General features: G+C 47.2%; 1 protein-coding gene across 2 annotated transcripts in view; it reads left to right on the top strand.

Annotated features, from left to right (window-relative positions):
- CAPZB (capping actin protein of muscle Z-line subunit beta) overlaps window positions 1–16,921 on the top strand; it is a 129,786-nt gene that overhangs the window by 50,526 nt on the left and 62,339 nt on the right. For both annotated transcript variants that reach the window (XM_019666689.1, XM_019666688.1), the window contains exon 2: window positions 8,883–8,972. In XM_019666689.1, the coding sequence (XP_019522234.1) occupies window positions 8,883–8,972 (90 nt within the window). The remainder of the gene's footprint in view (window positions 1–8,882; window positions 8,973–16,921) is intronic.

Here is a 16,921-nt window from a genome sequence, read left to right as displayed (position 1 = left end):
ACTAAAAGAAGCTCCCAGCTCCTCAGTGATAATGGAATAACTGGCACGTTCAAAGTGGCACAGTCCTCTTCCTGCTGTTTTTTCTGTCTGCTTCCTGAGGTGTCAGAGCCCCTTGAAGGTGGAGACCATGTCTGACCAGTTCAGCTATGTCCCAGTGTCCACCCCGTCACTCACTCAGTGGCTCCGTGACTGAATCCAGTGGGTGGATTGGAAACCTCGCAACATGAAGATACGGGTGCAGGGGCTGATTTCGCCACTGACCGTGACCTTGCAAAACTTTGCTCTAAACCTCATTTTTCAGTAAAACGAGGAACGCAAAGGGGCCGGATTTAGATGAACTTGGGAAGTCCACCTAGATCTAAATTTCCGTGATCCTGGCAGAATTCTTTTAAAGCAAGACTCATAAAGTGATTATGTTTTCATGGTGATCAAAATGACATTGACTCAGCCACCCAATTGTTCACTGTGAAATGGTTAATTTTATGTGGAGAAGGTTTTCACCTCAGTTTTAAAAAGATGACTTTGACCCGGCTATGATCATATACAGTAGACCCCAAAAGATGGAAGGAGGCTTGCTTGACCAGCCAAATGCACTTTCACTGTGGCTTTGATTCACTTGATATAGGGTATTGGATTTTCCCATGGGAACGAAGTCATCCAAAGGGAATGCTGTGTTTGTACTTGGTGAGCCATCTCTGTCCATGTGCGGCTGTCATCACCGCGCCCCTCCCAGCGCTTCAACCAGAGGGCATGCAGTGGAAGAAACACTTTCCTTTTATTAATACAAACTGTGCCGCTTTCCAGCATGACCTACAGATGAGTCGCCGCCTGGGTTGGCCAGTGAATCTGTCCCCAGATAGCTCCCAGCACAAATTGTTCCTGAGCCCCACAGCACAAAGCAGATTCAGTGTTTAAACAAAGTTGCTTGCTGGGTCACAAATTAGACAAGACAAATCACGGTTCAGTGAGACTCCATAAATCTGTGATAAATCAGCCTGGGCTCCAGTGAAGTTTACCTTTGTGTTGTCTGGGAAGTATTTGCTAAACCTTTCGGGAATGTAAAGGAGGGAAGGTCCTGATGAACTTAAGAATGAGCTGTAGAGGCTTTGAAGCTTTTGCTGATTGTTGATGTATGTATAGACAGATGCTGGTAAGTACAGATCCGCCATCACCAGTCACTGGAGCAGGCCAAGCAGGACTTCTGCACAGAACTCCGAGCAGTTTGAGTTACTGCTTGTCCTTGAAATTACAAACAGTGCCTTTAAAAAGCACACACAGACCATCTACATGCTGATGAGGCTGTGGCATCCTCTTCTAGCAGGTGGTCCCCTTAAGCGTAGTCATCTCAGAATTTCGGGACTGCCTCTCATTTCCAGAAAGCAGCCTTGTCCCTGCGGCCTTCTGGATCCCAGCCCCATCTCTGGTCAGCCTGCCTCCCCACTGTCACCAGAGGCCCCCGTCTGTATCAGATACTATTGCCGTCTTAACAAAATCACCCCCAAACCTCGTGGCTTAAAGGAACAGTAATCATTTCGTTATCTCCACTGTTTTCTTGGGCCAGTGATTCAGAAGGGCCCTGGCTGGGTGTTTCCGGCTTGGGGTCTTGTGCTGGTGCAGTCACACAGCTAAAGCTGGAACGGGGGGGCCTGGAGCACCTGGGGGCTGGCCAGGCGTCTCACTTCAGTGTCTCAGAGTGTCTTCATGGGGCTTTTCTGCGTGGGCCAGGTTGGTCTTCCTCCCAGCATGGCGGCCTTTGGTCAATTGGACTGTTCACATTGCAGCTTGGGCTCCAGGCATGAGTGTGCAGCAAGGAAGGTAGGAGATGAGTCACCTTTTCTGGCTTGGCCTCAGAAGTCACAGGGCACCAGTTTGCTGATCTCTGTTACAGTCACAAAAACTCCCCTTCCAAGGGGAGGGGACAGGACTGCACCCCTCAGTGGGAGGAATGCCAGTCACATTGTGAGAGGGGCATGTTGGGTGGGAAGCTTGTTATGGCCATTTTTGGAAAATGTAATCGGCTTCCTTTTCTAAGACACAACAATACCCCTGTCATTCCTCTGTGGATAAACCTTTAGGGGCTCCTCATCCCCTCTGGAGAAGGAGATTTTGAAGTTTTAAAGGCCAGACTATGTGGCACCTAGAAGTCTTCCATATAAATTAGAGAAAAGCAAAACTCGGGGAGAAGGGAGGTTCTGAGCTGGGGCCTGAGCGCTCTGGAACCCTGGGCCTGCTCAGAAAAGCTCTGCCCCCTGAGCAGTCTGGGGTCCTCTGGCCTTCGTGTAGGTGTCCTTCATGACAAGGGTCCCTGACGCTCCACCGTTTTGGCCTGACGCCTGAGCACCCCTCGTGCATGGAGCACATCGGGGTGCCCTGTTCCTCCGTACCTGTCCTTGTATATCCCCCTGGACCTGCTGTCTGGAAAGGCCCCTCCGCGCCTGTCTGGGGCCCACCTCCTCAGCCAGTGATACCCTGCTCATGCACCCTCTCTTCTGAGAAATCTTCTGAGGTTCCCTGTGCCGCTTAGTATGTACCTGTACTGGGACATTTTTCATTTTTGTGGGTTGGCGTGTTTGTTGTATTAAACTTTGAACTGATCACAGGTTGGAACCTGTCCTATTCTCTGTACCCCCCACCTAGGGCCGGAATAAATTTTATTTGATGATGATTTCCAAATTAGTCTTTGCCCTCTTAGTTCATTTAATAGGCCGAATTTTACTGTATGCAAATGACTGACAATACTAGCAGATGTCTGAAAATTCCTTAGGAGATTTTTTAAGTTGTAGTGTTTTATTTGATGTATTATTCTGAAAAATTGTTCTAGTCTGTATTAACAGTTGCTTTCTTTGTTGTGGGGTGATTTAGGCAGTTTGTGGTCTTGAGTCCTGTGAAAAACCAGAAAGTGAAACATTTCCTAGCTCTGTTTGTATACTTACAAAAAAAATCCAAAAAAACCAAAAACCCTAAACCAAGCCCTTGGAGCCTCACCCACTAAAAGTGGGGTAACTGTGCCCTCCTTCCTTGACACCCTAACAAGCATCCTTGATTCTCCCCCCCACCCCCCCACCAAATAGGTTTTAATACACCATAAGTCCCTGAAGACAGCAAATTGTTACGTTCACCTTTCAGCATCAGAAACAGTGCTTGTCACCTAGGAAACCCAGGAAACCCTCAAATAATTATCGAATGACTAACCGAACAGGCAGAGAATTCCAGAGAGTGAAATGAAATGGACATTCTTTTACTATTTACCTTTCAACCTGGAAAACACCACCAGTGGAGGGTGGAAATGGCCAAGTGCGTTTTATGAAGTGTCTGGGATCAGTTAGGATTTTGAAGGAGCCAGAATGTGGAGAGCCCTTAGTCACAGGATGACAGTATACAAAATAAATAGAAAGCCACTGGTTGGAAGTAACCAGAGTGGAAAATCCTAGGAAAACAACTGACATGTAAAAACCTGCAAGTCAGTGTCTTATGAACTGGGCTCGCTTCTGCACCTCTGAGTTCCGTTCTTGCATATGCCATACTGCGTTGTGATTATTGGCTATTCCAGGGATGGTTCCTTGAGGGTCAGCACTCAATCGCACGATTGTTGAGCGGAAATCCAGTTGCAGGCCTGCAGCGGGCTGTTGAAGGGCTGGGCAAGTGGGACCCAGGGGTACGTCTGCACTTGCTGGGGGATACAGCATCAGTCTATTTAGAAGGAGTCTTAGAGGCCATCTAGCCCAACTCCCAGGGCACCAGGTTAAGTGAGCAGCCCAAGTCACTCAGACATCCAGTGACAGGGCAGACCCTGGACTCTAAGCTCAGTCCCAATTCCTGTCTTTGCTTGCTCTTGCTTGTATATTTTTATTATCTTTAAAAAATATTTAGTGAAGTGAAAGAATAACAAGCAGAATGGGTAGTTCAGAAGTAAACCCATGCCTATATGGTCAATTAATTTATGACAGAGGAGCCAAGAAGACCCAATGGGGAAAGGACAGTCTCTTCAATAATGGTGTTGGGGAAATGGGGCCCCAGTCTGCCACCATACATAAAAATCAACTCAAAAAAATTGAGGTATCTGATAACCATAAAGGAACATGTTAACTAACATATGTAAGTTTAAGCATCATGATACTGTGAATATCCTTGAACCCACCATCACATAGGCAAGATCTAGATGAAAATCAACTTTCATCTTCCCCTACTGCCTTTTCCCCTTAAAACTACTCAGTCTTCTGAATTTTATATTTATTGTTCCCTTTTCTTGGCCAATAAGAAAAAGCCTTGCTGTAGTAGTTTAAAACAAGTGTGTGTGTTCATGTCTAACTAATAGTTCAGTGTTGCTTGTTCTTAAGGTTTATAAAACTGGCAGCATCCTAGGTAGTCAGTCCCCTGGGACTTGCCCCCCCCCCCCCCGAATCATTCTGTTTCTGGGGTCACTCATGCTGTTGCATGGAGCTGTAGGTTATCCATATTTTCCTCATCTCTGTGCTGTTTCCTGTTTGGACCCCTCAGGATTTGGGATGACTCCCAAGCGAAGGGCTCCAGCGAACTCTAATTTTAACTTTTTACAAGCTGTCATTAAGCTTTCCCATGTTGCTCAACTTATGGGAAGCTTTTAGTCATTTACTAATTTAATGAGAATTAGATATCCTTAGCCTTGGAATTTTGTAGTGAAGTATTATTTCCAGTTAAGATAAATTGGGATTAATGCAAAATACGAGTTAGACCATTTTGCAATAGTATTTTAGGGGTTTGCGCTAGATAGAGTCGTACAAAGGGCTGTGTGGACGGAAGCGTTTATGCTGCTGGCCCCCTTGGGAGGTGAGGCTGTGATCAGCGTATGGAGATTCGGGGGCGGGGGGTGAACAGGCGCCATGGAAGAGTTAAAACAATGTCTTTTCATGTTGACTTTCTCTGGTCAAGTTAGGACTTTTCTTTTCCTAGATAATATACTGCTTAACTTGTAGTCAGTCCCTTCTGAATCCCAGTTTGTTCTGGATTAAAGTATCAGTGTAGCGAGGCTTACTTATGTCTAAATTTGTATTTTAGCTCTCAGGAAGATGGTTACTATTCAAGTTGAGAATATTTCCAAACACCAGAAGTTTTTAGGGGTTATGAGTGGTCTGTGAATTAGAATTGTGTGTGGAATTTCCTGGGGCCTTAGCTCTGATGAGAGCCTGAGAGTCTGCAGTTCCCAAAACTGATTGTTTTAAACCAGCGTTTCTCAAGCTTGACTCTGCTGACAACTTGGGCCAGGTTGTTGGGGTCTGTCCGGCACATTGTAGGGTGTTTAGCAGCATCCCTGCTCCCTGCCCATTAGATGCCAGTAGCTTCCGCTCTCCCAGGGATGACAACCAAACATCGCCAGATGATTCCTGGGGGCTAGTGGGGAGGGCAGAATCGACCCCAGTGGAGAAATACTAGCTCACACTTTTTTATTTTTTATTTTTTTAAAGACTTAATTTTTTAGAGCACTTTTAGGTTCACAGCAAAACTGAGCACACGGTCCAGAGGCTGTCTATAGAATCCGAGCCCTCGCACATGTGTGGCCTCCCCGACTGTCAGCACCCGCCACCAGAGTTCCAGCTGGTGAACCTACACTGACACATCTCAGTTCCTCAAAACCCGTAGTCCCCATTAAGGTTCACTCTTGGTGGTGTCCATTCTGTGGGCTTGGACCAATGTATGATGACACGTATCCGCCATTACAGTATCCTATAGGGTAGTATCACTGCCCTAAAAATCCTGTGTGCTCCGCCTTTCATCCTTCCCTCTGCTCTTTTCACTGTCTCTGTGGTTTAGTCTGTGCCAGCGTGTCATAGAGTTGGAATCACACAGTATGTCACCTTTTCAGATGGGCTTCCTTCACTTAGTAATAGGGTTTTTGGTGACTTGATAGCTCATTTCTTTTTAGCGCTGAATAATATCTCATTGTCTGGATGGACCATAGTTTGTTTATCCACCCCCTACTGAAGGACATCTTAGTTGCTTCCAAGCATTGGCAGTTATGAATAAAGCTGCCGTAAACATGCGTGTGCAGGTTTTTGTGTGGACACAGGTTTTCAGTTCCTATAGGAGTGCTATTATTGGATTATAAAGTTTAGTTTCTGTTTTGTTTTTTAGCTGAGCCATCTTGCCATCTGTTGGCACCTCAGTGGGCAGCTCATCTCGGACCGGGAATTGAACTGGCGACCCTGTTGCTCAGAGGATGCACTCTTGGGCGAGCTCTTAACCAACCGAGCCACTCGGCCGGCCCTAGAGTGTGTGTTTAGTTTTGTAAGAAGCCGCCAAACCGTCTTGCAAAGTGGCTGCACCATGTTGCATTCCCACCAGCCGTGAATGGGAGTTCCTGAGGCTCCACATCCTCACCAGTGTTTGGTGCTGTTAGTGTTCTGGATTTTGACCATTCTAATAAGTGTGTGATAATATCTTGTTTTAATTTACATTTCTGTGGTGATGTATGATGTTGAGTGTTATTTCATATGCTTATTTGCCACATGTATATCTTTGGTGAGGTGTCTGTTAAGGTCTTTGGCCCATTAATATACACCTTTTAACTAGTTTAACTTGAATCATTTATTTTTATTTTTTTAAGATTTCATTGGGGAATTGGGGAAGGGGAACATACAAGTTGTTGTCCTTTTGTTCTTCAGTCTAGTTGTGAAGGATGTCGCTTCACTGGCCCATGTTGGTATTATCATTGCGCTCTTCCTGGGTGAGGCAGTCGCTTGCTGGTCTCTGGACAGCCGCTCATGGCAGCTGCCGGCCAGCCCCACTGCAGCCTACGTCGTTGCCAGCGACTCACGGCAGCCCAGCTCCAGGTCGAGCTGTTGTTCAGCATCTTAGCTGTAGAGGGTGCAGCGTCACTGGCCCTCATGTGGGATCCGAACCGGGGCCCTGCTGCTCAGGGCTGGCATCCCAAGCCAACTCTTAACCAACGTGCCACTGGGCCGGCCCCTTAACTTGAATCATTTAGGGTTTTCTATTCTTGCATGGCCAAGGGGACATATAACTATTTATGGAGTTTGAACACCTACCTCCAATTTAGAGCAACAGGAAAGACTTCAGGGTCAGGTTGAGTGGGGCAAATGTTATAAAATATTTATATTTTAAGATATTTTCCTAGAACGTGTATTACGTACATACAGAAAATACTCCAATCAAACACATACTACTATGTGTTAAACAGTTCACAGGTATTCACTAAATCATTGCAACAACCCTATAAATAAAGGCTTGTAGAGGCTAAGAACTTAGAACCAAGGCCATAAGTGAATGAATGGCAGAGCTGGAAATTGAATATCAGTCTCTCTAGTGTCCAGTCAGCTAATCTGTCTTCTCGACCCTAGAAGTGGTGTGAAAATGTCTTCCCATGCCAGCGGGCGAGACCTATGTCATCATAGCCTGGGCTGGCGTAGACGGCATGGCACAAGTAGGGAATTCATGGTCGCTAGAATGTTTCACTAAGCAAAACAAGTGCTACAAGGTTTCGTGTGTGTGTGTGTGTGTGTGTGTTTCTTTGCAGGGTAGCCAGTTTGTTGTGTGCCCAAAATAAATTGTCACTGTTAGCCATATAATTATGGTACATATTTTTGTTTTCTCTTTTTTAAAAAACAGCCTGCTGTGTATGCCATGTCAGTTACCTGAAAAATGAAAGTACTTCCAGTTAACGTGTTATGTGTTTGGTTACTATAACGTGGGTCAGTGTCCCACAGCCTGTTTAAAATTACAATAATATAACTAGAGTGTAGATGGTATTATTCAAAGGTTCTATTTCATGACAGCCAAATGAGGCATTTCCAGGATTACTGCGTATATTTTATGAAGATTGTTTAGCTTGTTGATTTAGGGCTTTCAAAAACCCTGAGACTGGTCTTAGCAGGGCAGATCCGGGACACAGATCAGATAGTGCCTCTGATTGTCCGTGTTGGGGACTCCATCTGCCTTACACGCACTGAAGAGTTTTCACCATTTCACCTGGCCCACCTTGCTCACTTTTTCTTGTTGCTCCTCCTGAGGCCTGGCCTTCTGTGTTACAGCCCACTCTGCACTGAATTTACTTTGCACTTGACCAGCCTTGGGCCCCCCTCCCCCCCATTCATTCCTTCCTCCCTTCCTCCATTATTTACTTATTTATGGTGACTGACACATGGTGGCTCTCAGGGAATATTTGCAGCACGAATGTTGAATGAGGAGAGTGTTGTGAAGCACACTGGGCATAGCTTAAAGACGGTGCTTAGTAAACGAGGCCTATCTTTATTCTCCCAGGCCCCTGGAAGCAGTGACCCCAGTGTGTGGCCTGGTACCCACTTTCCTAGCTAGGGTGTGCTCTTGGCTCTGAGTGGTTGAGGTCTTGGCCTATTTTACAGGGGCCTGGCACCTGCGAATATGTCCCAAGCTTTAGGTGAATGATGGAACCACTTACCCTTTGCGTGCATTTCTCCACTTCTTCTTTGCCCGGCTTTGTGCCTGGCTTGGAGCTCATCAAGGAACCTGACCTGGTGATGTGACCTGTTCAGACCCAGGTGACAGCAAAGGATAAAACCTACTATTATTCGAGTGTGCTCACTGCAGAGTCAATTGGGAGTGAATACAGCTGCGTCTCCCATGGTCTGCTGAGTTGGACAAGGAAAGCCTGTAAGGCTTTGAGATGTGGGTAGAACAGGGCCGCTTTCTGAACCCTGGTCTGCCGTCCACTTCCCTGAGTGTCTTTTGGATGCCTCCACTTGACGTAGGCACTGCTATCAGTTGAGGGACCAGCAGTCAGAGGGCCCACCGCCGGCCTGTATGGTCTTAGAACACCCTGGGCAAGCTGAAACTGCAAGAAAGCTTGTTAGAAGGGGGTTTGGTGTTTCTGTTGGCAAAGTGACTCAGACACTTCTGCTTCTCCTTCACAGAGTGATCAGCAGCTGGACTGTGCCTTGGACTTAATGAGGCGCCTGCCTCCACAGCAGATCGAGAAGAACCTCAGCGACCTGATTGACCTGGTACGTGCCTTGTTCATGTGGTTTCATCTGGGGCTCATCCCTGGTGGCTTTTGTGTACCTTTTTCCATGCAGAAATCACAGCACACTACACACCAGAAACATCTTCACTGGGTGATGAGATTCCTCCAGACAGAGAAAACATGAGTTTCACGTGGTGGTTTTAATTTCAGCACCACCTGCGTTCATAAGGCCCAAGATAGGAATTCTCAAGTTGGTTGCAATCTGTCCCGCCCCCGCCCCCCCCCCCCTGTTTTCAGTTTCTAGAAAGCTCACCTTTAGGCACGGAGAAGAGGAGGCCACACACATCAGTAGGCGTGTGTTCAGCAGGGTGATACGGGCTCCGTTAGCCTCTGGGCCACTGGGGAAGCTTCTCTAGCGAAGCTCTCTGAACAGCTAGCTATCCTGTAAAATGCTTCGGTGGCTCCCCTTCTCGTCCGAAACAGCCTAAAACACAAAAGACAGCTTTTGAAGAGCTCATCACATCTGTTGTTAAATATATAATTCTCTTTGAAGATTCGAAATGATTGGTTTCAAAATGATGCTTCCGATTAACTGGCACCATAATATTACTTGGAAATGCTCAAAGTATTCAAAAACATCTATATAGCTATGGGAAACAATGAAAAGAAGTAAAAATAAAATTAAAAAGCCCCCAGAGACCATCTGAGTTGCTGCCTTATTTGGCCCATGAGCTCCGGCTCTGGGACCTGGGACCTGGCCTGCTGCTCTCGTCTTCCTGTGTCCCGTGTCATCGTGGATATGATTATCAGTTGCCAACTGTGGCTCATCAATGAGGTAGCTTTTAAAATAGCAGTTTAAAAACTTGTTCACATGCTGTAGTGATATATTCAGTTTCATCGTGTGAAATCCGAAGTTTCGCTAGAAAAAGAGATTACTGGAGGAGACTCACAGCAGCTTAGAAGGTCCAGAGTGTGACGAGTTCTGTATTTATAAGGACATGAACTCCCAGTGGAGAGGCAGCTGTGTGCGACGGAGTCGAGCCTCTTGAAGGAGTTGTGAACTTGCTGTCGTTTATGTGTGGCCCTCACGAGAAAGCCAGCCGAAGGTGCTTGTGATGGATGTGAGGAGGACAGTGGAAGTGGGATGGGTCCTGGCTTGACAGACAGACCTTTTGGATGAGTATTAATGAATAGAAGGCTGAATTGTGGTTCATCTGAACCTACTGTGTGCTCAGAACCCATTATCACAGACCAAGAGCCAGGGAGGTGGTGTAAACCCCTGAAGTAGACGTGGTGTAAAAAAAGGGTTTGGGGGCCGGCCGAGTGGCTCAGTTGGTTAAGAGCTTGCTCAAGAGTGAGCACTGAGCAACAGGGCCGCTGGTTCGATTCCTGGCCCGAGCTGAGCAGCCAACAGGTGGCAGGATGGTTCAGCTTAAAAAAAAAGGAGCTTGGCTGGCAGGCCTATCTGAGGGGACAGTGGCTCCTCTCCTCCGGTCACTTGTTGCCCCCGTGGGACTATGGTCATCTGTTACTTGTTTTCAGATTTTTCTGGAGGAGCCATACATTTGGAATTTTATGGGAAGTACCCTGGTTTTTAAACACTGGATTGGCGAGATCTTATTTTGTGTAGAATTTGGACGTCTATGGGAAATGTGAGCCGTGAGAACGGGAGGCAGAGCAAACAGTGTTTGCTGAGAAAGAATAAAATGTGAAGTTGGATAGGTAGGAAGTGTCCTCGAAAGTCAGGAGGGTTTGAATTTGATGTGGTCATTGTCACCGTCGACCCCCTTACCCAAGCTTCATATGCCGTGCATTGTGCTAAGCACTTGGCTTGCGTGTCCTCATTCCATAAGGCAGCATTCCGGGGCGCAGTCTGGAAGTGCCTTATGCCTTTGCGGTTTTCTGAGATTTTTGGTCAATCGTATGTGGACGAGGTGGGCACAAGCTGGAGATATGATCAGATCCCTAATTTGGTCAGCTGCAGAGACTTCTTTCTCTTTTTAACCTCAGCGTGAAAGTGTGCTTGGCTGAGTTTAAGTTTAGTTTGCCAATTTAGCTATTACTGTGTCTTAGAAATAAACCAAACATGGAAGTAAATGATGAGCAAGTTTTTCTCAGTAGACGCTTGGTGTTGAACGGGCTATTTTGTTCTTATGGCAACTGCAGTGTTTTACTACAGCTGTGTGTTTTCTCTGTGATTCCCTCGTCACTCTTTATTCCAGCAACGTGCACTTTGCTGCTTCTATGGGAACCTGGTCAGCTGCCTCCTTGGCTGCAGGTACCAGTGGTCCTTGGGCTCAGCAGGGAATCGCAGCACTGATGGTGACTGGAGGCAGGATCAGGAGCCGTCTTCCACCTTGGCCCAGTGCTGGGTGACACAGCAGCCCCGAGGCTGGGCTTGCAGGAGGGTACTGTGTGACCCAGGTTGGAGTGCCACCCTGTGCCTGTCCCTGATCTGTCACGTGGGATCCCATAGATGACTGTCGGAGTGCACTCTCTTCCACTGTTAGCTTCATCTTCTGCAGAATGTGGCTGAGAGGACGTGGAGGCAGGTGTGGGTCGTTGATGGCTAACATTGGTTGGATACCTGCCGTGTGCCCGGGACTGAGCTGGAGGCTTCCACTTGTGTTATCAGTTCCTCGAGTTTTCATAATGTACCTATGACCACCTCAAGGTTTTAAGATGATTTAGACTCCGAGGAAGAAGCCAGGGTGGTGAGACTAAGCAGCCCCAGGAAACACGATTTCTCCTGCTGCTGGGGTTACTCTGCTGGGTACCTTTGGGTCCAATCATTTAAACTCGGAGCAACAGATTAAATGTGGTATGTCTTCCTAATGTATCAGTCTTACCTGTTTGTGGGAAAAGCGTTAAATAATTTAATTCATCAGTAATTTAAAATATTAAAACCTAGATGTATTATGGAGAATAATTTAAAATTCACATAATTAAAAAATGAATACACCTAGAGACATGAAGGACAGTCCCTTCTTAGAGCCAGGCCACTTAGGATGAGCAGTTCACTTCTGTCCATTGTGTCACCTGGCCGCCCCCCACCGGTGGTTTGGAGGTCAGCCTTGGGCCCCATCTACCTCCTAAGGCTGAACAAGAGGCCATCATGGGTTCCCATCATCCAGAATGGACTGGGGAATCGGCGTCCTCGTTAATTTTTAAATTTGAAGTATGATGAATGTCTCAGTGGAAATGGAGCGTGACTTTTCTCCGAATTGGAATCTGGTGGAGCATGCCTCATTAAAACGGTATTGACATGCTTCAAAAGCCACTTCTTGATGATGTTCTTGCTTCAAGGTCCTTGCTTCGCGCCCTGGTGTGTAAGGAGCATTTGGGCTCGTTTGGGACTGGATCTATGACACGTCCTACAAATTACTTCTTTGACTGTTTTCCTTTAATCGCTGCTAGTTTTCTTCTGTTTTCCCTGGGAATGACAGATTTGCTTTTCTTCTTTTTAAGTGGATTTGCAAAATTCTCATATTCTTGTAACAGTTGGTCCGTGCTGCGTGTACTGCAGTGGCTCTGAACTTTCACTTGCAGTTTCAGCTTCTTCCCAAAGCTGGAATCTCAGGACACTCACCCTGTCGTGGGTGCATCTGGGCCTTTATTTCATGTAATCTGGGATCAGCCCCATGTTTTCAGAGCCTCCAGTGCACTGCTGGGTGCAAACTGCAGTCATTCCTCCCATGCTCACCTGCTTGAACTAATGAAGCGGGGGGAGGGCGGCTGTTTTCAGGGAGTCTCCAACTTTAAGACTGACAAGAATGTTAGGATTTGCCAGCATTCCCCATGAAGGGAATGGCCTCGTTTAGATGTCGGAGCCAGAGACTGCAGGGGAACGTACCTGGTCTACCAGTGGTCCGATTACAGAGGAGTATTAAAGAGAAATGTGGCGTATGCTTGGCAGCTCGGCCAGGGCAGCCCAATTTATCATGTCAGATCAGCTTGCTTCTTTTCATTCCTTTCCAGCCTCAGAGCTTTTGCTGCCTTGGGATTATGACGCATGCTCTGATGGGTGGGAAATGACCTTCCTTTGCAGATGGCCAGAACATCACTTGATTACACATTAATCCCATTGTACTTGAGTGAAGCCAGCCGAAACCCGTTGTTAGGCTGTTTCAAAAATACCCACACGTCCCCATGGGCCAAGAATCTCTGATGTTAAGATGCTCCCTTGGCTTCCTAAACTTTGACCTTCTATGGCTTCGCTCTGCACACTGGCAGCCATAGCCGGGGTGTATTTTGAGCCCTGAGCTGAGGAAGGAGTTTGTTTCTGCAAATTGGCACCCAGCAGGCCCTGCATCCTTTGCCTTTTTAAGAGCAACCCAAAAATAGCCCTCAAACTGTTTAACCAGGCAGAAAATTCGCTGCTCTGGTCAGTTCGTTTTTTGAATTCCTTCTCTCTCCTTCGCTGTAGTCCCCCGAAGACCCGTCTCTTGGGTGTCCCCAGACTTTACTCAAGCAAGGGGGAAGACATCAGCGCTGGGAAAGCACCCCAGCCATCCGACCAGGCGGCGGGTTAGAGGTGAAAGAGATATCCGATGCTCCGACCAGGGAGTTGATAACTTGAGCGGCCTTCATTTCAGCAAATTCCTCTTTTTAGCAGCCAGAATTGCCCTCCAGAAACAGAAAGGGCTTTTTGCACTGCCGGCCTCAGCAGCACCTTTCCTTGGGACAGCTTAGACCTTGTCCCCCTAGTTCGGGTAGCGAGGAACATGCAAAGGCGCGTGAGGCCTTGACACGTTAGGGCTGGAGTGCCTGGACTGCGCTTAGGCACTGGGGCTCGGTGACCGAGTGAGTGAAGCCCTTACAGCTTCCGATTCCAAGAACCTGCTCACGGAGCCAAGCTGCCACACATGACTGGTAAAATCAAGCGTCATATTATATTTAATAGTTCATTAATATTACTGGTTCTCTGATTTCTGCTAAGCATTGTTACTCAGTTTTCAGTCTCTAATAGTTGAACCAATAAAACTTGGCAGTTATTTTTCCAGTGACAGCCGTGTGGAATGAGGCATCAAACGCAGTGCTGTCCCCAAGTGGTGGAGACGTGCTAGGCCTGGGGACCCAAGACACTGCCCTGGCCCGTGGGGGTCTTGGAGGCCAGATGTGATCTGGCTTATCTGTGTTCAAGAGTGAGCAGGCTTGTGTTTTCTCCCCTAGTTTTCCCATTATCATCACATTTAAAACAGCCTCATACCAGCATTTTCCCCATTGCAAAGGCACCATTTAAAATGTCTCCTTTCCAGAGGGGTCTTAGCTGACGTAGGTGAAAAGTTAATTGGTTCAGTCGACACTTATTGAGCACCATCTGTGAGTGAGGCACTGTGCTCTGCCCTGGGGAGACATGCAGCCTTTATTCCTTAGCTTTCTTCCTACAGAGAAAAAAAATGCAGGGATCCTAAAACGTGATCATGATGAGAATGACCTTGATTGGATTCTGTCGGCCGATTGGTCTTCACAGTGACCATCAGGAGCTGCAGAACTGAGATATTCTTTCTGTATTTAACATGTACGTGCCACACACCATTCTGGGTGCTGGGGTACAAGGCCAGGCCTTGCTCCCTGGAGCTGACACCTTGTGGGGAATTCAGGGAAGATTCTTCTGGAGGGAGAAGACTTGGCCATGGCCGGCTCTGCACCCCGTTTGTTACCTATGGAACCAATGCACAGCAGGCATGTTTATCTGTCTTTGCTTTTGAGTGCAGGTGTTCTAGGCTATTTCATGGTTGTGCCCAGCCAGCAATGAGGGTTGCCCTCTGCTCTGATCCATTACTGGCCACCTTTCACCTGGCATCTTGCTGCTTCTCAGATTCTTTTCCCAAAGTCTTCTGACAATAGAGGAGAGCAAATAACAAATGTTTGGCATTTGGGGGGCAAATCCAAAAGTGGGTGCCTCCAGTAGAGTTCGTGTTTTGTTTTTTAAAATTGTATTCCAATTCATAGCATGCCCATATGAAAGGCATTTTAATATAAAAAGAATGCTTTTTCCACCAAAGCCTTGAGCCAAGTTGATGCTCCAGGAAGTTGGGCCCCGTCCCGCTGGGGACATGGCTTTGCCGCAGCTCACTGGTGCTCTGGGAGGCCCGCCCTCCCCGTGACACACGCAGCTGGTGCCTGTGGAGCTGGGGCCTGCTCTGTAGCCTTGCCAAGCAAGGAGGGGTCTGTGCTGCACCCCGTTCCCTGGTGCCTAGGGAAATGCCGGTGGGTTTCTGTTGGAGGTGGGGGTACGTGGCTTGTCGGAGGGCCTGTCGGGAAGCGTTCTCTCCTAGGCCAGTTACTGTCTCTGGAGCAGGAACAGGGGAATGGATTGAATAATTGTTAATTATGCACCAACCCCTGCACAGTCTCTGTTGTACTGCTGTTTCTGAGCTTATTCTGAGCTTTGCTACAGGCGACATTGTGCTGCAGTTCCCCTTTTACAAGGGGAAAAGGCATTCCAGCCAAGGGCCTCCAGCAGTATTTTAATGAACTCCATTCCTTGGAAAGTTGTGGTGAGCCTTTTCATGCAAGCGTTTGCTCTTTGAATGGACTGCAGCTGTGGTGACTAAAGCAAGAGAGAGCGAGAAAGCAGACCTCCCCCGGACTCAGGCGCTGAACTGGTCCCCTGTTCCTCGCCCAGGACTGCCTCTCCAGAGAGGGGGCCATGCATGACCCCACCCGCTGCTGAGGCGAGGACCCTGCCACCTAATGGTGCAGCCTCTGATTTGTGTCAAAGTGACAGCTAGGCAGCCCTTTAAACTAGGATGAAATGGCTGATTTGCTCAGAAAGAGGAAATGGGGCTCCTGGGGTGCCCTGCCTGACCTGCTCCCCCAAAGATGTGGCCAGAAGCTATTTGAAGTTCTCATAAGTTCTGTTCTGTGAAGACTAATAGATCACATTTGGTTCAGTTAAGCATGAGATCAGTTGCCTCCTGCACGAGGAGTCCAGAGATTAAAACTTGAAATCAGATGAATGAAGGAGAAAAGTGCAGGGATCATTTGCTGTACGTGTGTGTTTCTCAGGGAGCAAACTCTTTCCAAGAGACTAATGCCCACTGGCCCTGAACAGCTCTAGGGCAGTAACACAGATTACCCTTTATGGCCAGGAGCTTGCAATTCTCCAAAGCTGGCGAATTTGAAAGTCCCCCGTCAACTTTAATATGAACCACCCAGTACGCTTTTGTTATTCAAAGATTGTTACAAAGTTCAAACTAGAAACTATTTTTTGTTTTGTCTCAGATTTAGAATTTGACTCTCCCCTCTTTTCATTCTTCATAAAATCTTTTTCAATGAATGACATGGAAAAATAAATAGCTTTAATGGAGCTCCATCAGATGTCAGAAGCATTGAGATACATATACATATATATATATATATATATATATATATATGCCTCATTATTAATACATTTCATCCATCACCTCATCTAACTTTCAGAGCCACTCTAAAGTGAGTTGGGATCCCCTTTTATAGATGAGGAAACCGAGGACATCTCAGAGCCCCATACCTGATGTGTGACCGAGGGGCAAGTCAAACTCAGCTACTGATTCCAATGTATTGTCCACTGAATTACTGTCTTAAAAAATGAAAACATTCCAATGTGGCATTTCTCATGTGTTCTAAAGTTAAGTCATTTTTAAAAGGTAAAACATAAAAGAAATTTGTGATACGGGCAGGGTAGTCACCATGGAACTTGTAAATACCTCAGGAAAAAAGACTGAATTTCTCTTCCTTCCTCGTGGTATGAAGCTTCGTCAGAGCCTGAGGAGCCAAGAAACAGCTGCCTGTGGGGACAGGGGGCTTGGCTGGAACTGGGGTGCTGAGGTGACACCTTCAGCCAACTCCTGCTGTCCCCCACCCAGCACACTGCATTCTGGGTGCTCTTTCAAAAAGCATCCTGCCTATGGGCCGGCCGAGTGGCTCAGTTGGTTAAGAGCTCGCTCAAGAGTTTGAGCTCTGAGCAACAGCGGTTCGAGTCCAGCCCTAGCTGAGCAGCCG

The sequence above is a fragment of the Hipposideros armiger genome, unplaced genomic scaffold (genome assembly GCF_001890085.2).
Source record: "Hipposideros armiger isolate ML-2016 unplaced genomic scaffold, ASM189008v1 scaffold_477, whole genome shotgun sequence".
NCBI lineage: Eukaryota > Metazoa > Chordata > Mammalia > Chiroptera > Hipposideridae > Hipposideros > Hipposideros armiger.
This window is presented reverse-complemented; position numbering and strand designations above follow the sequence as displayed.